Here is a 21,293-nt window from a genome sequence, read left to right on the forward strand (position 1 = left end):
AAACGCAGAGGTTGTGGGTTCGATCCCTGGTCAGGGCACATACAGGGACAGATTGATATTCCTGTCTCTCTCTCTCTCTCTCTCTCTCTCTCTCCCTCCCTCCCTTCCTCTCTCTCTCAAATCAATAAAATAAACATTAAAAAGAAAGAAAGAAAACAGAAGAAAGAAAACTGATCTCAGCAACTACTTTCTCCATCAGCCTTTGAACCTAAGAAAAGCATGAGCCTCCCAGAGTCCGATAACATACTTTCCAGTCAGCAGACCTTCAGTTGGCAGATGAAAACTGGCCTTTTTACCCTTAAACACAGGGATCTGATTATATCTACCCCTCTGATCAAGCTCTCAAAAACTTTACTTCCTACCCTCCCAGAGGGACACAGACCATGGGGGTAAATATTTAGCCTACTGGCCTCCCTAAGGGTACTTTTTCTAAGTGAGCTAATCTACTCACATCCAGATTGTCCCTGATTACTTCAAATCTACCTCTATTAGAAAGTTTATAGGGTTGTTTTTTTCTTTTCTTTATTGAAATAAAATTCACATAACATCTACTATTTTAACCATTTTAAAGAGTATAATTCAGCAGTATTCAGTTCATTCACAAGGTTCTACAACCTCTATCTAGTTCCAAAACATTTTCATCTCCCCCAAATAAAACCCATGAAGCAGTCTCTCCCCATTCTCCCGTCACACCAGCCCCAGCAACCTCTAATCGACTTTCTGCTGCTATGCATTTGCCAATGGTCATATAAATGAATTGTACAATATGTGGCTTTTTACATCTGGCTTCCTTTACTTAGCATAATGCTTCCCAGGCTCATCCATACGGTAACAGATATGTCATTGCTCCTTATGACTAAATAATATTCCATTGTATGGATATACCACATCCATTTTAATCTGATTTTCTACTCCTCAGTTGATAGACATTTGAATGGTTTCCACTTTTTGGCTTTGATGAATAATGCTGCTATGGACATTTGTGGACAAGTTTTTTGTGTGGATATGTGTTCATCTCACTTGGGTATATACCTGGGATGGAATTGCTGGGTAACCAGGTAACTGTAATGTTGGACTTTTTGGAGGCTTATAAGTTTTAACCAATGTTGATGTTTGTTGTAGTTGATAATAGTATTAATAATTATAAAAGGACATATGCATCTCATTGATCTTTGATTCTTTTCAGGAACCGCCAGACTGTTTTCTTAGAACACTGATTCTAAAACCTATTTGCAGATTCGCATTTCAGCTTGTTGGTGAATGGTGCCCTCTGCTGGAATATCTTGGTTGTTGCAATTGGTGTTGTACATTTCTCTTGATTCATGGAAATTCCCCTCATGACACATCTCTGTCCTCCAGTTCCAAGGCTAGCTGGAAAAAAACAAACATGTTTCCTGAGTGTTCTTAAGCCTTCTTCCTGGAGGCATGATATCTCACAATGGTTTTTATGTTCATTTCCCTGATAATTAGTGATATTGAGCACCTTCTCATATACCTATTAACCATTTGCTTATCTTCTCAGGGGAAAAATAGCCCTTGGCAATTTTGAGCTTTATTTAAATAATACATTATTTATATAAAGCCAAAGTATTTTTGTTTTTGTTTTTTTGTATTTTTCTGAAGCTGGAAACGGGGAGATACAGTCAGACAGACTCCTGCATGCGCCCAACCGGGATCCACCCGGCACGCCCACCAGGGGCGACACTCTGCCCACCAGGGGGCGATGCTCTGCCCCTCTGGGGCGTCGCTCTGCCGCGACCAGAGCCACTCTAGCGCCTGGGGCAGAGGCCAAGGAGCCATCCCCAGCGCCCGGGCCATCTTTGCTCCAATGGAGCCTTGGCTGCGGGAGGGGAAGAGAGAGAGACAGAGAGGAAGGAGGGGGTGGGGGTGGAGAAGCAAATGGGCGCTTCTCCTATGTGCCCTGGCCGGGAATCGAACCTGGGTCCCCCGCACGCCAGGCCAACGCTCTACCGCTGAGCCAACCAGCCAAGGCCAAGTGTTTTTGTTTTAACTTTAACCTTTATAAAACATGTTCATGAAAAAAGTATTTGCCATTCAAACACTAAATGTCCATTTTATGCCAAGGGAAAGAATTGGTATTATATGGTACATCTCGACAGGTGTAGACATAGATACAATAAGGTTAGTGTGAAATGTTCTTTAGCCACCCTGCGCTGCTGTTGGCCTACACCTTGGTCATTCATGCCAAAATGATAAATTAAAATGCGAAGATTAGTCCTACCTGGAAAAGATATTTTGTTATGCAAAAATGCGTTGTGTTTAAGTTATCAGAGGAGGACTTGACAAGGTGATTGTTCTTTTCTCCTTCCTCAGCATGTCTCCCACTCAGATCTCTAGACTCCCAGCCTGTGTTGAGCACCCATACTGGTGAGAGGGCCATCTAGTGGTGAAATTCAAATTATTTAACAACCAGTTCTCTGCCCTCATGACTGTTTTAAAAAAAGATATACCAGGCCGTGGCCAGTTTGCTCAGTGGTAGAGTGTCCGCCTGGCGTACAAGAGTCCCAGGTTCGATTCCTGGCCAGGGCACACAGAAGAAGCGCCCATCTGCTTCTCCACCCTCCCCCTCTCCTTCCTCTCTGTCTCTCTCTTCCCCTCCCACAGCCAAGGCTCCACTGGAGTAAAATTGGCCAGGGCGCTGAGGTTGGCTCCATGGCCTCTGCCTCAAGCGCTAGAACGGCTCTGGTTGCGATACAGCGACGCCCCAGATGGGCAGAGCATCGTCCCCTGGTGGGCATGCCAGGTGGATCCCGGTAGGGCACATGCTGGAGTCTGACTGCCTCCCCGTTTCCAGCTTCGGAAAAATACAAAAAATAATAAATAAATAAATAAATAAATAAAGATATACCAAAGGGTAGTTTATTATTTCATGCATTTAATACTTAAATAAGAACAATAAAAGAGGTACACAAAAGTAGATTATGTTATAAGGAAAAGTTTTAAAATATTAATGAAAAAATATTAAATAATATGGTACCTGACAAAAAACAGTAAAGCTGTTATTGAAGATATTTTCAATGACAGCTTGCCACGCCCAGGTTGTTTGGCACTCTTTCTCTTTATGTTATGTGTTGTTTACTGAGGCAATGAATGCGAGGGAATTAAAATGTAGTATTACATCAAAGGTATAATGAGTTTTATGAAATAAATAAATAAATATTATAAGCATAGTTTCGTCAAGTTTTTTTCACCTACCGATGGAATGAACATGACTACGGGCACTTAGAATATGCTGTTGAACAGATGAACGTTAAAAAAGAGCGAGGAAGGTCGATCTGTGATTTCCACACTGGGCGTTTGCCCAGGCACCCACCTTAGAGAGAACTCTGGTTACAAGTGCCATTTTAACAACTGGTTTGCCAAACTCAACAAAAAATTAGGTACCAGCTCTGCCAAACCGGTGTGAACCTGCTGAATCCCACCACTGGAGCCACCCCAAACCTTCGCAGTGTTTTGATGCAGTCGCCTTTGGTTCTGAGGTCCTTAGTAGTGTTTGTGATACGCAGAGCTGGGGAACAGGATGCCTCTGGCCTGGAGCTGTGACTGATCCAGTAAGAAGTGTTGAACAGAAAAATTTCGGAGTCAAATATATGGGGTAAATGCTAAGTGGAGGCCCAGGGAAGCTGTCTCGACTCTGGGGGTTCTTAGAGCTTCTAATATATTACAGAACCTAACAAGAAAGGGACAAACCTAACAAAATTATTTCCAGTCCTATATTTTGCTTTTTCCTTTCTTACCTTATTTCCCAGGCTAAAAATCTAGTGCAATCTTGAATAGAAGAAGTAAGAATAGATATACTTGCCTAATTCAGAATCCTAGAAAAAATTTTCGATATTTCACCATTAATTTAGTTTGTTGGTAGATGTTTTTGTAGATACCTGTATTCTATTAAGAAAACACCTATTCCTAGTTTGCTGGGGGGGGGGGGGATATGTATGCTGAATTATATCACTTTTCCTGCATCTCTTGAAAGGATCATTTTTTCCCCCTTTAATATATTAATGTTGTGAATGATAATGATTGATTTTCAAATGTTAATCAACCTGCACTATGGATTAGATTCTAATTTGTTATGATATATTACTCTTTTTATGTATACCAGTGGTTTTTTTCAGCTAGAGAGAGAGACAGACAGACAGACAGGATGGAAGAGAGATGAGAAGTATAAACTCGTATTTGCGTTACTTTAGTTGTTCACTGAGTGATTCTTATGCATGCCATGCCTTGATGGGGGAATGAGGGCTCCAGCCAAGCCAGTGACCCCTTGTTCAAGCCAGCAACCTTAGGCCTAAGCCAGCAATCTTTGGGCTCAAGACAGTGACCATGGGATTATGTCTATGATCCCACGCTTAAGCCGGTGATCCCACACTGAAGCTGGTGAGCCCATGCTTAAGCCAGATGAGCCTGTGTGCAAGCTGGCAACCTCAGGGTTTTGAACCTGGGTCCTCGAAGACCCAGGTTGACGTTCTATTCACTGCATCACAACCTGGTCAGGCTTAGTTGACTTTTTCATCTATGTTATAGAGAGATTGGTATGTGTTTTTCCTTCCTTATGTTTGTATTAGTCAGGTTTTGGTATGAAGATTGCACTGGCCTCCTAAAACAAGTCAGAATGTCTTCTCTCTTTTCCTATTCCCTGAAAGAATGTGAGATAGGCACGATTTCTCCCTAAAATACACTGCTCACAAAAATTAGGGGATATTTCAAAATGAATAAGAAGTGATAAAAATATCCCCTAGTTTCTGTGAGCAGTGTATTTGTTCTGATACACCAGAGAAGCCACGAGGTCTGAAGTTTTCTTTGGAAAATTTCAATTACAGATGAAGTTTTTTTTCTTAAATAGATTTAAGACCATTCACAGTTCTTCTTGTCTCAATTTTGGAAAAATGTATTTTCCTAATACATTGTCAGTTTCATCTAAATTTTCAAACATAATGGCATAAAGTGCCCTTTGTATTACTTTAAGTATCTGTAGAACATGAAATGCCTCTTTCAAATTCCTCCTTATCATCCCTCATAAGATCTGTGTCTTTTCTATTTCTTTTGATCAGTCTTGACAGAGGCTTATCCATTTAATTAGTCCTTTCAGAAAACCAGATTTGGGCTTTGCTGAGCCTCTCTGTGATGGATTTTTATCGTTTATTAATTTCTACTCTTCACTATTTCCTTCCTTCCTTTCTGACTTACCTTTCTGTTCTTTTTCTAAGTTCCTGAGAAGGATGCATAGATCACGGCTTTCTGCCCTTTTCCCCCTAACATATATACTTAGGACTCTTTAAACAGAGTTAGCTTCATCTCACAAGTTTAGACCTGTTGTGCTTCCAATATTATTCAGTTCAAAATACAGTGATACCTTGGTTTTCCTAGATAATCCATCCGAAAACAATTGGTGAAATCCAAAACCAATGAAAACCAAGGCAATTATTTCCATATGAATCAATGTAAATCCAATTACCGTATGCAGTAATCACTTACTTGTAATTGTAGTATTAGCACTCGCAATCAATAATAAAAGCACAAAAACACTGAAAAGCAATGAAATTGTTTGGCTAGATCCGTGATGGCGAACCTATGACACGTGTAGCCATTTTCGATGATACGCGGCATGCAGCCGCATACCAGAGAAGTATGGGGCCGCATGCCGAGAAGGACGTTTCATCCTCGGCTCCTGCATGGCCAAGTGCAATAGCTGAGGATAAAACATTTGCTGTAGTGTAGACACTCTGTGCTGGAGGTCTGTAGGCCAAAACAACACAACTCTGGCACAGAGCGTCTAGTTCTGGGACTTCCGCTTAGGCCGTTAGGGGATCTTTGACCTCACTTCTGGCCGGAGGAGCAGAGAACAGCAGAATGCCATGGCGGACACATCTCTGGGGGCCCTGTGATCACCATTACCAGCAACCACATAACCACAGCAACCATCATCCAATCTACTATTCTGGAGTGTCGTGGATTTCTAATTGACCATCATTACTGAGATAAGTGAGGGGGAGGCTGGGAGAGGCAAGGGCCTGTGCTATGGATGCTGTTTCCCACCATTAGAAATAGCGGCAGCCATCTTCATTTACATGAGATGCAACTTGCAGTTTCTTTTTTTTTTTTTTTTTTTCATTTTTCTGAAGCTGGAAACAGGGAGAGACAGTCAGACAGACTCGGCATGCGCCCGACCGCCCGGCACGCCCACCAGGGGGCGGTGCTCTGCCCACCAGGGGGCGATGCTCTGCCCATCCTGGGCGTCGCCATATTGCGACCAGAGCCACTCTAGCGCCTGAGGCAGAGGCCACAGAGCCATGCCCAGCGCCCGGGCCATCTTTGCTCCAATGGAGCCTTGGCTGCGGGAGGGGAAGAGAGAGACAGAGAGGAAAGCGCAGCGGAGGGGTGGAGAAGCAAATGGGCGCTTCTCCTATGTGCCCTGGCCGGGAATCGAACCCGGGTCCTCCGCATGCTAGGCTGACGCTCTACTGCTGAGCCAACCGGCCAGGGCAACTTGCAGAGTTTCAAGACAGCATCTGGGCTCAGGTGTTTGTCAACTTGAGATCAAATCTTGAGAATCTGGAAAGGTGCCGCTTGGAGAATCAAGAGGAGTGCCACTACAAACAGGAAATCTGGAGTGCCTGGAACCGATTACCAGACACTTTTAGCACCCTGAAAAATATAGCAATGGCTTTACTCACAATTTTTCCCTCTACGTACTTTTGTGAGACCTTATTCTCAGCGTTAAATAATATCAAAATCAACAAAAGAAACAGATTTTTTTTTTTGTATTTTTCTGAAGCTGGAAACGGGAGAGACAGTCAGACAGACTCCCGCATGCACCCGACCGGGATCCACCCAGCATGCCCACCAGGGGCGACGCTCTGCCCACCAAGGGGTGTCGCTCTGCTGCGACCAGAGCCACTCTAGCGCCTGGGGCAGAGGCCAAGGAGCCATCCCCAGCGCCTGGGCCATCTTTACTCCAATGGAGCCTTGGCTGTGGAGGGAAAGAGAGAGACAGAGAGGAAGGAGGGGAGGAGGGTGGAGAAGCAAATGGGCGCTTCTCCTATGTGCCCTGGCCAGGAATCGAACCTGGGTCCCCCGCACGCCAGGCTGACGCTCTACCGCTGAGCCAACCGGCCAGGGCCAAAAGAAACAGATTGACAGGTGAAATTAGTAGCGCTTGCTTGGGCTTGAAGTGTACAAAATACCAACCTTCAATTGAAGATTTAGCCAATAAAATTCAGAACAAAAAAGTCACTAATAGGCAGGTTAGTTAAAGAATTCCCCCTCCCCCTCATCTTATTCACAGCACCCCACACAAGTTAAATAATATCAAGACCAACAAAAGAAACCGATAGACAGGTGAACAAAGAAGTCACTAAGCAGGTAAGTTAAATAATTAGTTTTTAGTTTATTAATACAGTTATATATTACAATTATACATTTTTGTTATTTAAACTATAAATATCGCGAAATTATGGTTTTTCTCTAGAAGTGACACATCACCTGAGTTATGCTTGGCTTTTTGGCGAATTTTGACACACCAAGCTCAAAAAATTGCCCATCACTGGGCTAGATGCATGGGGTGATCCTCTCACAACGAGAAGCAACACCACACTGAGCAGAACGCATGGGTCGGTCGCCCTTTGTTTTCGCAAAATTAGCAGTGAGGTCATGTGGGCACGCCTATGAAATCTGAGACAAATTTTTTGCGGAAAAAATCTACAGAAACCGAAACCAACAATAACCAATGTCAACGAAAACTGAGGCATTACCGTATATTTTGATTTCCATTGTGATTTCTTCCTTGATTCATGGGTTATTTAAAATTAGGCAATAAAAAATTCCCAAATGTTTAGGACTTCCCAGGTATTTTTTGTTTATTATTGATTTCAGATCTTAATTCTACTGTGGTCAGAAAATGTACAATGCCTAATTTTAATCTTTTGGAACTAACGCTACGAGCCCACATGTGGTCAATTTTGGTAACGTTCTATATATATTTGAAAATAATGTGATGTGTTTTCTTTTCTTTTTTTTTTAAAGAGGCAGGGAGAAAGAGAGACAGGAACATTGAGCTGCTCCTGTATGTGCCCTGAGTGGGGAATTGAACCAGTAACCTCCAGGTTCTGGGACAATGCTCCAACCAGCCGAGCTATCTGGCCAGTGCTTAATTTTTATTGACTTTTAGAGAGAGGGAGAGAAAGGGAGAGAGAGGGGAGGGGAAAGGGAAGCATTTGTTTTTCCACTCAGTCATGCATTTTTAATTGCTTCCCATGAGTGCTCTGACCAGAGATCGAACCCACAACCTTGTCATATCGGGGCAATGCTCTTAACCAATTGAGCTAACCAGCCAGAATCTACTATTCTATTTTTTTCTTTTCTTTCCTACCTGTTTGGGTTGTGTAGTATTTTGCTATTTTGTTATTCCCATTAGTTGAGCATTCTTTTATTATTCTTTTAGTTATCCTAGAGATCACAATGTGTATTAACTTACTAAAATATAATATGTTAGCACTTTTGCCACTTTATTATTTTAGGACCTTAGGTCTTATAACTCCATGTACCTCAATCTCACTTTTTGTGAATTTTGTTTTGTTTTGTTTTGTTGTGGGTTTTTTTGTATTTTTCTGAAGCTGGAAATGGGGAGGCAGTCAGACAGACTCCCGCATGCGCCCGACCGGGATCCACCCGGCATGCCCACCAGGGGACGATGCTCTGCCCATCTGGGGCATTGCTCTGTTGCAACCAGAGCCATTCTAGCACCTGAGGCAGAGGCCACAGAGCCATCCTCAGCGCCCGGGCAAACTTTGCTCCAATGGAGTGTTGGCTGCGGAAGGGGAACAGAGAGACAGAGAGGAAGGAGAGGGGGAGGGGTGGAGAAGCAGATGGGCGCTTCTCCTGTGTGCCCTGGCCGGGAATCGAACCCGGGACTCCTGCACACCAGGCCAACACACTGTTTGTGAATTTTTATTTCTCCATGTATAACCCAAGTAATCCATCATTACCTAAACAGCTAATGTGCTTTTCAACTTATTTATTTGTTCCTATTATCCATTTCTTTTTTTCTTTTAGATTTTATTTATTCATTTTTAGAGAGAGAGGAGGGGGAAAGAGAGAGAGAGAGAAGGGGGAAAGGAGCAGGAAGCAGCAACTCCCATATGGGCCTTGACCAGGCAAGCCCAGGCTTTCAAACTGGTGACCTCAGCGTTCCAGGTTGACACTTTATCCACTGCACCATCATGGGTCAGGCCCCATTCTTCATTTCTTCCTGCATCTCCCTACTTCCATCTAGGATGGTTTTCCTTTGGTATCTCATTTAGTGCAGGCCTACGGTAGCTGAATTCTGTAGGTTTCTGTTTAATCTAAAATATTTCTTTCTCTCTTTTTTTTTAAGTGAGAGGAGGGGAGATAGACGGATTCTCAGATGCTTCCTGACTAGGATCCACTCGGCACTCCCCATCTGGAGCCAATGCTCGAGTCAACCAACCCATTCTCAGTGCCTGAGGCCAACACTCGGACCAACTGAGCCACTGGTTGGGAGAAAAGGGGGAGTGGGAGTGGGAGTGGAAGAGAAGTACATGGTCACTTCTCATGTGTGCCCTGACCGGGGATTGAACCTGGAACTTCTTCTGCATGCTGGGCCAATGCTCTATTCACTAAGCCAGCCAACCAGAGCCTCTATTTCTTTTTTAATTGAAGATAGTTTGCTTGGTTTAGGATTTTAGGTCACTGTTATTTTCTTCCTGTTAATGAGGCAGCTGTCAGTCTCTTTGCTGCACCTTTGACGACAATGTATTTCTGCCTTTGTCTTCTCTTTGCCTATGAGTTTCAGCATATTTACTATAATCTCCTTTTCTTTGTTTTTATCACAATTGGTATTCAAAATACTTTTTAATCAATAGCTTGAGAGCTTTCATCAGTTTTAGAAAACTCTTGGCCACCACTGCTTCAAATACTGCTTCAACCCCATTTTCACTCATCACCATCACCTGAGATTCCATGTTAGCCTGTTCACCACACCTCATGGACGGAAAACACCTTACAGATATTAACCAATAGAAAGCTGATGTGGTTATACTAGGTTCCTTTCTGGTTGTGCCTTTCTATTCTGTGTCTGGGCTTCAGTGTGAACATTGTTCCTTTTGACCTACCTTCCAGGTCAGTAGCCCTCTTTAGCTGTATCTAATCCACTGCTAACCCCTGCTTCAGTTCTGTTGCTCCATAACCACCCACCCCAAAATTCTGTAGCTTAAAACAGCTGCCACCATATACATGCACATGTATATTCTGCTATTTGGGCAAGTCTCAGTAGGGGCAGTTTATCTGTGTGCCATGCCACTTTGGCTAGGACCCAGGATGACTTCATTCACATATCTAGCATGTCATGAGGGATCAGAAGAATGGGGGATTAGCTGGGTCTCTCCCTCTCTCTCTCTTTCATTCTCTAGGGCCTGTCTCTCCCCATGTGCCAATTCCCCTCCTTACCAGCAGGATAGTTAGTTTACATGGTGGGTCATGACTGAAAGAGGGTGAAAACAAAAACAGGTATGTCTCTTAATGCCTTGGCTAAGAACTAGCAAAGCATCATTTGTTCCACATCCTTCACTCCGCACAGTAATCCTTCAGATGCTTGAAGTGAAATAACCTAGCCTCCTGGGACTCCGGCAACCCTATTTCATCTAGCATGATTTGACCACGCACCATCGTCCTTGTTCTCCATTGGGCCTAGACCTCAAACAATGACAGGTACATAGAAGTACTCAATAAATTTTTGTTCAAAATGAATGAAGGCATGCTGTTGATTCAGTGCTCCCTTTGGCAGCATATACATTAACATTGGAACACTACTAGCAAAAATGGTAGCCAAATTTCCAAACTCTTCAAGCTTTTGATATCAGATCTTCACTCTTCACTCTTCTAGTGGCAAAAGTAGTGGAAATAAACTGATGCAAAGTCCAGGGAGCTCCCTTCTGACATGCTGAGTGTGTGTGTGCCTAATATCTGTGTGTGTGTATGTGATTAACACCACATTTTCCTCCCTTTCCACAATTCTTTTCATTACACCATTTGAATGATACCAACAAAAATAACTATCAACTGACTCTGAATGAGTACTTAGTATGTTCCAGGCACTGTTGTAGATGCTTTGTATATGTCATACCTAATTTGAGTAGAGGAATAGATTTTGGGCTCTTGAAGCATCATGGAATGGATTAATTTGGGAGGAAAAGATTTGAAGAAACTGTTAAGAATGTTATTAAGAAACTCAGTCAAGCCTGACCAGGTGGTGGAGCAGTGGATAGAGCATCAACCTGGGAAGCTGAGGATCCAGGTTCAAAACCGAGGTCACCAGCCTTAGTGTCAGTTCATCCAACTTGAGCAAAAGGTTGCCAACTTGAGCGTGGGATCATAGACATGATCCCAAAGTCTCTGGCTTGAGCCCGAGGTTGCTGGCTTGAGCAAGGGGTCTTTGGGGTTTTTTTCCTCCTCAGAAAGGAGGGGTAAGGGGGGACTGGCTCTTTTTTTTTTGAAATCCCAGTATCAACAGTTTTGCAATTCCTTGGCACCTTATCACAGTATCTCTAAAGGGTTCCTTATTATTTGTTAAATATTTGAATAGAGCATTGTTCTGGAATAACCACAGGAATAGGTCTTTGAATAAAAGTGGAAGAACCAGCCTGAGAGCTCTGTCTGCACTGAAGGCCATGGGGCAATGCTTCATCCTTGGCAAAAATGTGTTGACAAGGTGGTCTGCATCCAAGCTGGCTGCAGACAGATGCGCTTAAAAGCACATTAGGAGTTTCCTGATGACCAGTCCGAGGGAGCCTAATAAGGGGATCCTGTGTGTGTGTTTTTCACTCTGACTTGGTAAGTCAGGAGAGGGAGGCAAATCATGTGTACCGAGCTGCTGGACCAAGCTGAACAGAAAACCAGACACCAAAGCCTAGACTGCGAGAAATATCCATATTCTCAAAATAACCAACCCCAGCAATTATCCCCTTTTGGCCTCTGTCTTCAACCACTCTACTGGTTCCTTCTCATTACAAACTATTAGTTCTCCAAGCATTAAAAACCAGCTCAACAATCAGAACTCTTCCTTCACGCTTCCACGCTGCTCCGTCTCCACTGGTGGGAGTGAGTCATCCAACGTTCCTGCCTCCGCACTGTCATCTCTCATTCATACCTCTGGTTCTTCCCAGCACCATTATGGTCAGCCAGTTTCCAGCAGTCACCAGGGGCTTCCCAGTTGTTGGTCAAATAAGTTTGTAAATATGATATATAGGTTTGCTTGATTATAGTTTGCATTGGGTGTGGGGGACAGGCTGTAAGCAGGCAGGGTCGTTATACCCTAAGGCTTAGTTTTAAGACTAAGCCTTTCCCACCCTAAGTGACTTTGGATCAGAGGCTTCCTTATTTGTATATTGGATTAAAGGTTTTGATTTCTACACTATAAAATGGGGCAGACCGGGAGCTTGATCTCGCTCAGTTCTTGAGATTAGCATTAAAGGAGAGAGCAGAGAAAGGAGAGCAGAGCAAGGCCACGTGGAGGAGGCCAGGAGAAGCAGCCAAGATGGTGGAGTGCTGAGGGAGAAGCCAGTTTGTGCAGAGAGAAGGAGACGGGAAACAGAGGTGAAATAAGGCTGGTGAGCTAGAAACCTTTGATTCTAAGAAACTCGGATAAGTCAGTAGCTTTGTGAGCACTGAATGAGTGGGTTTTGGAGCCCAGTGTGTGTTTTTTACTTGCCCACCAGATGCAAGCTAGGATTAAAGGTAATGGTCCACCAGTTCTTGTTTCATTATCATCTGTCGGAATCAAATGCGAACCTGAATGGGCCAGGCAGCTGATGGTGGCCGTGGCTACTGGCTTTACACCAGTCACTAGCTTCAATGGATTCATCTTCTTATCTTACTTGACCTCTCTGTGGCATTTATCTGGAATCTTTTGGTTCCTACAGAAAGAGCACTACGCTCCTCTTTTTTTTTCTGCCGGACCCTTAACTGTTGGTGTTACCTGGCTCTGTCCTGGCCACTCCTTTTCTCATTTTACATAGTCTCCTGGGAACCTCCATCAGGTTTCTATGTTCTGCCCTGACTACTTTCTCTAAGCTGTGTATTCAACTGTCTGCTGAACATCTCTCCCTGGGTGCCTCATGGAAATTTCAACACACAAAACCACTCATGAGCTCATCCCCAAATTGCCCATTCTTTGTGGATTTCCTCACCTTAGTGAGGGTCTAAAGTAATCATCCAGTTGCTTCAGCCAGAAACCAAGGAATAGTTGTTGTTGTTTTTGCTTTATAAGTGGGAGGAGCAGAGAGAGAAAGACTGCCATATGTACCCTGACTGGGATCCACCCGGCCACCCCTGTCTGGGGTCAACGCTCAAATCAATTGAGCTATCCTCAGTGCCTGAGGCCAACGTGAGCTACTGGCTGCGGGAAGGAAAGAAGGAGAGAAGGGGGAAAGAGAGGGGAAAGAGAAGCAGATGGTCGCTTTTCCTGTGTGCCCTAACCAGGGATCAAACCCAGAACATCCGCATGTCAGTCTGATGCTCTATCCACTCACCCAACTGGCCAGGGCCCAGGGAATGGCTTTTGACTCTTCCCTTTTTCCTACCAATGTGCCACCAAGTGAGTCAGCAAGCCCCATTAAAGTCTTCTTTCTTTTGGTGAGAGCCCCTCCAATTGAACTTCAGCCTCTCACCCTCAAATCCACCTCCACATTGGCCACCAGAGTAATGTCTAAAACAAATCATGATTACGTCCCTCCCCTGCTTAAAGTCCTCCCATGGCTTCCAACTGGCAGGCCAGACAACAAGGGGCAAACGGTCAATAGCTACTCAGAGGCATTTGGGTTTGACACAAGAGGATATAGGACCATTCACAGGTTCATGAGCAGGGCATGATGGCATGATGACAGGTACGCATGACAGGTCTAATAAGTGGGAGACACACTAGCAGACTGTTATATAATGAATGTGTATTCTCAAATTCATACATTAAATCCTAGTGCCCAATTATATTTGGAAATGGGGTCTTTGAGGGATGATTAGGTCATGAGGGTGGGGCGCTCATGAATGGGATTAATGCCCTTATAAGAGACCCTGAGTTTCCCTGCCCTCCACTCCCTCCCACTCCTTGTGGGAAGATTACTGATAACACAGTCATCTATGAACCAGGAAGCCGGCCCTCACCAGATGACACAATTGCTCATGCCTTCTTAAACCTCTAAGCCTCCAGAACTGTGAGAAATACATTTTTCTATTGTTTATAAGTCACCTAGTAAATGGTATTTCATTATAGCAACCCAAAGGGACTATTAAAAAAGAGACAACAGACCCCAAATGAAGTCACTGTGCTAAGCCCTGTCACCAAACTGAGACTTAATAATATCTAACTTAATTACAGTGTCAACATTTCCCAGGAGTGAAATTTTAGATCAGTCAATCTGGAATTACCTGGTCAGCACTACTGAGGTCATCTACCTGATGGACCACCAAGTTCCCCAAAGAAACATGACCTTACCGGAAACAATCCGTTCTTCACTAATAAATAAATTCCTTGTTGTGCCCCTTCTGCCTAGAAAAGCCTTTCATTGAGTACAGTTCCATTCTTTCTGCTAGAAGGGATGCTGCCCATTCATGAATAGAAAAAAGCCAGTAAGACCTTTCAAATTTAGTTAAGTTTTTATTATCTAACAGGACTAAGGCAGGGGCTATTACAACTGAGGCAAAAGGAGCTAGATGAGTCTTCTGTATTGAGAAAAGAGGAAAAAGTGAACCCTACAAGAACTGGTGAGGAAAGTGAAGATCTGCAAAGGAAAATCACCAGATTACATAGTAAGGAAATGCATCAGTGGATAATATCAAGCACTATTAACAAAGCAAACAACCCACAGGAAGTCTAGGTACTTTAAAGTCCCATTTTTGGGAGCCAAGCATCAAGGCACAGGAGCAGGGATGTGTACGTACACACACACACACACACACACTTCTACAGGGCAAGTAAGGAAGGCAGATGCTGGGAGAAACTTCTATAAAAGGGAAAGAGGCCAGGGAAGCATAGAAGAGGGGACAGACACAAACAAGGAGCACTGTCCCTGTGACAACACGAAAGCCAAAGTCAGTTAGTTTCACGCAGGGGCTGCGCCAGCTGACTTCTTAAAGGTGGGTTTTAGGCTGATGAAAGAGGCAGCACTCATTCATTGGGCAGATTCAAAAACACCTTGTCCAAAAGGTTGCCAGGATTGAAAACGAGTGACCTTTGAGAGTCCCTTTCGCAAAACGACAGGCCTATAAGCCCCAGCCATAAAGACACACAACCACTAACGGTTTTGGAGTCCTGAAGATCCAAGTTTGAATCCCCACTTTGCCCCCCTGGGCGAGTCACGCTGCCTTGTCAAGGGCAGACCTGGGGCGAGAACCCAACAAGGTCGCCGAGTGCTGAGCGGTGGCCTTTCCAGCGGCCTGACGATTCCAGGGTCCGCGGCGCCTCGGTGCCCGCCTGCTGGGAGCCGGGCCGGGGGCATGGGGCTGGGGGTGCACCGCGTGGCGCGGACGCGGGGAGGGACGGCCGGTTGGTGATTGGCTGGGCCGCGCGGGCAGCTTGGGGCCGAGAACAAAAGAGCGCGGCGGCGGGCGGCCCCGGAGTCGGCGCTCCCGCCCGCCCGGCGCGGGCTTGGTGCTGGGAGGACGCGCCCACCGCCCGCCCGTCCTCCGCGCAGCGGCCGGCGCGCTCCGTTTCTGGGCGGAAGCCGGCCGTGCACCTAGGAATTAAGCGGCCGGCGCGGGAGGGGGCGGGGGCTGAGCGCGCGAGAACAATAATCGGCTCGCGGCTGCTGCCCGAGGAGGGGCTCGGAGGAGGCGCGAGGCCCGGCCCGCCGCGCCCGGAACCGGGAAGGAGGCCGGCGGCGGCATGAGGCAGGCGGCACGGCGTCCGTGAGCGCGCGGCGGGCCGAGCCGAGGCCGGGCGCCCCTCCCCGCCGCCAGGCCGTGATTTGCGGGCCCGCTGCGCCCCCCGCCCACCCGCCGCCCTCGCCGTCCCCGCCGTTTGCCGCTTGCCCTCGTCGGAGCGGCCGCCCGCCCGCTCGAGGCCGCGGAGAGCGCGGCGCAGTCCGTTGGCCCGCGGGGGGGCGGCCTGCCAGCGTCTTCGCGGCGACCAAGGACGACCGGGAAGGGGAGCGGCCGGGATGGCGCGTCCGCGGCCCCGCGAGTACAAGGCGGGCGACCTGGTGTTCGCCAAGATGAAGGGCTACCCGCACTGGCCGGCCCGGGTGAGTACGGCGGCCGCGCGCGGGCCCGCCCGCCCACCATTTTCCCTTCATGATGGCGCGCCCGCCCCCTTAGCCTCGGCCCTTCGGCCCCGCAGGCCGCCGCCGCCCGGGACCGGCGCCGGCGGAACCCGCGGCCTGGGGCGGAGGCGGCGGCCGGGCAGAGGCGTCGGGGCGTGCGCTGCAAATGGCCGTCCGCGAGCCAGCGGGCGGCGGCGGCGCATCCTGGCGAGGCCGGGCGGTGTCACCGGGAGGCCAGCAGGAGCCCGCTGGCACTCGTTCAGCCATCGCTCCGAGCATCCTCCGCCATCCGGACTTGTTGAGTGCTCCCTGAGCGCGACCCCGGAGCCCCCGCCTGCCCGCCGGGGCCCCGGGGCTGGGCCTCCCTGTTCGCCTCGTTCCTGTGCGCCGACGCCCGAGAGCGGGCTGGTGGGACCAGGACGCCCCTCGCGCCTCGTCACCTCCATGTTTGTTTTAGGTCGCGCCCAGACCTGCTCCTTGGCCTCGGCTGCGGCCCACAACGGCTCTTCCGGCCGCTGTGGCAGGGGTGTCGCCGGGCTCCCTCGCTAGAAAGCATCTGCCTGTCATACGACAGTAACATTTTTTAGGAGGCTCTTTGAGTAGGAGATACAACACTACCGTGTGTGCTTTGTGTTTTCAACTAAATCCTTTTTATAATAATTTTGTAATAGTTGGCAGTTTATTGCTGGAAATAAGAAATAGAGTGAAAAGGAGGGACAGGGCATCTGGGAGACTATGTTGGTGTCCTTGAGGAATAGAACTAGACATGGGGGATATTGGCATTAATGTGAACTCTAAAGTAGTCAAGTGATAGCAAAACCAAAAAAAAATTTTTTTTTAGTAATAACACCCATTCAAAAAAGGAAGTGACATCATGGATGACCAGACTGCAATTTAGTGAAGTTGAAGTAATGGATGGACATAATTGCGGTTTTTTTGTATTTAGTTTGGCTTAGTTGTAAAATGGAGAGGACACAGGGCTAGGAATTAGAAGACCTGGTGTCTGATCTGGGCTCATTTCTGCAAATAGAAAATGATCCTCTCAGACTCCAAGTGAAAGAAACAGTCTCTTATTCAGGTTCCTTTAGGCTGTGCAAGTAACTTTTCTCTACGTCTGAACTGTACGTTGTCCTTAAATAAGACACAATTTTTATGGTAGAATAACTGATTTTTTTCATACCTTACTGCTTAAAGGGGCAAGGTATGTGACTTTAAGAGTTCTTTAGGGAATACCTGAGTATATTTGTCAAGTAAGAAGTAAACAGCTATAGGGCACATGTGTTTATACAGTCAAAAGTGAATTAAAGTTTATCATAAGTAATTGGTCATTTCCTTATAATACAATGGCTTTTTTTTTTAACTCTTAGAGAACTATTCTTATAGTCAAAAAGAAAATAGTTTTAAATTTTCATTAACCAATTACTTGCATAACTTGGCCACCTATAGTAATTTTGAAACAGAAAGGTGCCATGGAAGTGTTTCTAGTGGTATATCTAAGAAAATTCCTAGAAGTTATTCCAAACCAAGGCAAACTGGGAAAGAAAATGAGTTAATAAAATCAAGTTGTTAGATAAGGCCTGACCTGTGGTAGCACAGTAGATACATCACCCAGGAATACTGGGGTTGCTGGTTCAAAACCCTGGGCTTACCTGGTCATGGCACATATGGGAAACAACTACTATGAGTTGATGCTTTCTGTTCCTTCCCCCTTCTCTTTCTCTCTCTCCTCTAAAAAGAAATAAAATCTTTGAAAAGTTGTTAGGTAAGATGCAGAAAAGAAAAATCTATGTTCACATTTAACATGAACTCAATCAAGTTTTTTTTTCAGTGCATTATTTTATAGTGAGCAGCATGTTGCAGATTCCAAGGAAAGATGAATATTAGAAAGAGAAAAATCTGTTGGAGTCCTTAATCTTTGTTAGTTACAGTGCTGTGTGCTTCATACATATTCTCACTTTATTTTCATCCCAATCCTATGGGATATTTCCTTATTTCAAACCTAGCGATAGTTTTGTAGATGATGTTATAAAATACTAACTGGAAAGAAAAATCCTATTCAGATTTCAAATACTATCACTTGTTAGGAATGCCAGTCATGTAGGGATTCTATATGACTCCAAGAAATCAAACCTAGGAGGGAAGACATGGGGGAGACAGATTTCAGCTTTCTGACAGCTGGAACGGAAAAGTAACCATCATAGGGAAGACAGTTGGTGCTAGGCAGTCACTCGTGAGGAACGGTGCCGAGAATTCAGATGTTTAGTAAACTTGGGCTGGATTCAGCTTTTAGGCAGGCTTCGGCTCTGACCTCAGGCATGGTCTGTAAACTCTTACTGCGTTTCAGTTTACTTGTCTAAAATAGGAATCATTCTTACCTCACAGATTTATTAGAGCATGTAATAGCACCAAGCAGTGATACTTTAATGTTTCTACCTTTTTCCTTTCAAGTTTCTAACTTCTCCTGTATGGCTACATTTTAAAATTTTTTCAACTCTTGAGTAGATTTATTTTCCTAACATTTTATCATGAAAAGTTTCAAACATATAGAAAAAGTTAAAGAATTGTACAGTGAACACCCATATCGCTACCACCTAGATTCTGTAGTTATTTTACTGTACTTGCTCGATCCCATATTTGTTATTCTACCCGTAGAGCAGTCCATCTTATTTTAATGCATTTCAAAGTAAGTCACAGACATCACCGTGATTTACTCCTAGACACTTCAGCATGCATATCATTAACTAGAGGTCAATATTTTTTATAGATCCTTTTTTTTTTCCTTTTGAGGTAAGATTTACATAGACTAAAACACACCTTACTGTACCATTCCCTAACCTTGACAAATGTGTACACTGAAGTAATAATAAACCCTACTGAGATACAGAGCAACGTGGATACCCATGGAAGTTCCCTCAGGCCTCTTCCCGGTTGATTCCTGTGCTCCTCTCTGTTTACAAATTCTTATTGCAACATTAAGTAGCAGCTAGCTATTTTGACTAAAGTATACTTTATCATATATGCCTTTAAAAATTAGAAGTTCATTTATGCATAGGGATTACTTACCTAAATACTCTTGTTTTTTTCTAAAACAAGAGGCTGAGCCTTCTTGATTGTGTCCCTTATTGGTTAAAAAAAACACAATTTTTTTTGAGCATGTATCCAAACTATGTAAGTTTACTTTAAAACAGTGGTCCCCAACCTTTTTTGGGCCACGGACTGGTTTAATGTCAGAAAATATTTTCACAGACCGGCCTTTGGGTGGGACAGATAAATGTATCACATGACCAAGACAAGCGGCAAGAATGAGTCTTAGACAGATGTAACAGAGGGAATCTGGTCATTTTTAAAAAATAAAACATCGTTCAGACTTAAATATAAATAAAACGGAAATAATGTAAGTTATTTATTCTTTCTCTGCAGACCAGTCCCGGCCCAGAGGTTGGGGCCCACTGCTTTAAAATATATATACTTGTATTTGGTACTGTACCGTTCAAAAAAAATTAGGGGATATTTGAGCCCTGGCTGGCTAGCTCAGTGGTAGAGCATTGATCTGGCGTGTGGAAGTCCCAGGTTTGATTCCCAGCCAGGGCACACGGGAAGCCCCATTTGCTTCTCCACCCCTCCCCGTCTACTTTCTCTCTGTCTCTCTCTTCCCCTCCCACAGTCAAGGCTCCAGTGGAGCCAAGTTGGCCCCGGTGCTGAGGACAGCTCCATGGCCTATGCCACAGATGCTAGAATGGCTCCTGTTGTAACAGAGCATGCCCCAGATGGGCACAGCATCGTCCCTTGGTGGGCATGCCGGGTGGATCCTAGTCGGGTGCATGCAGGGGTCTGTCTCTGGGCCTCCCCACTTTTCACTTCAGAAAAATACAAAAAAAAATGGGAATATTTCAAAATGAATATGAAGCGATAATATATCCCTAATTTTTGAGAGAATATTATATACATTATAAAACAAAAAGAAACTAAAAGAGATAACGTGATACAAACAATATCAACTGAAGAGCTTTTTAAAAATTCTTATTGGCAAAATATCATTAGTACAATAGATTTAATCTGTATTTTTAAAAGTATTAATTTGTGGAATGTTTTTTGCCTGCTCCTTGTGAGCTCTGACTACATGGCCAGTTTTTCTTTTGTAAAGAGATTTTCTGCAGTAGCACTGTCAGCAGGGACATTTCCTTGTTTGCTTGTGCCTGTGTTGTTAGTATTAAACTTGTAGCACGCCTTTAGCCACTTGTTCATTTGATGAGAGTTCAGTAGAAGGAGATATTCCGTAATTCAGCTCAGCTAGCCACACAAATGGCAGTAAATCACAGTATGCCCAAAGGAAATAAGTATAACCACCTGAATAAGGATTCCATGTCAATTTATATATTAAATATTAGTAAATTTTACTTTTTAGGTAACAGAACAAGAAGTTAAAATAGAAGCTGTACTATTTTCTTCTCATACTATCTTGTGTATCTCTGAGCTGTAAGCACTGTTTTATTCTCTGCTTTAAAAGATGGAAAAACAAAAAGTTTCAAAACCCCATGTTTCAACTGAAGAGCTTTTTAAAAAACTTTGTGAGAACTCTCAAATGATACAGTCACTTTAGAAAACTGGCCTGAGCCTGACCTGAGGGGGTACAGTGGATAAATCATAGACCTGGAACTCTGAGGTCGCAGGTTCAAAACCCTGTGCTTGCCTGGTCAAGGCACATATAAGAGTTGATGCTTCCTGCTCCTTCCTCCTTCTCTCTTTCTCTCTCACTCTCTCCTCATTCTCTAAAAAAATGAATAAATAAAATCTAAAAAAGAAAGAAAGAAAACTGGCCTGAATACTTTAGTTAAACCCATATCTATCTGGTAACGTAGCAGTCTGTTCTAGGCATATATCCCCACCAGAAATGGGTGTTTATGTCCACTCAAAGACTTGTACAAGAATGTTCATACAGTCTGACCAGGTGGTGGTGCAGTGGATAGAGTAGAGGACCCAGGTTCGAAACCCTGAGGTCACCAG

The 21,293-nt window shown here is 44.8% G+C and overlaps 1 protein-coding gene across 1 annotated transcript in view; it reads left to right on the forward strand.

Moving 5' to 3' along the window:
* The first annotated feature begins 15,618 nt into the window (after nucleotides 1-15,618).
* Nucleotides 15,619-21,293, forward strand: part of HDGFL3 (HDGF like 3) — a 46,317-nt gene continuing 40,642 nt past the window's right edge. Inside the window, exon 1 of the mRNA XM_066240321.1 lies at nucleotides 15,619-16,271. Within this exon, the coding sequence (XP_066096418.1) occupies nucleotides 16,188-16,271 (84 nt within the window). The 5' untranslated portion in view covers nucleotides 15,619-16,187. The remainder of the gene's footprint in view (nucleotides 16,272-21,293) is intronic.

Source organism: Saccopteryx bilineata, chromosome 7, assembly GCF_036850765.1.
Source record: "Saccopteryx bilineata isolate mSacBil1 chromosome 7, mSacBil1_pri_phased_curated, whole genome shotgun sequence".
Taxonomy (NCBI): Eukaryota; Metazoa; Chordata; class Mammalia; order Chiroptera; family Emballonuridae; genus Saccopteryx; species Saccopteryx bilineata.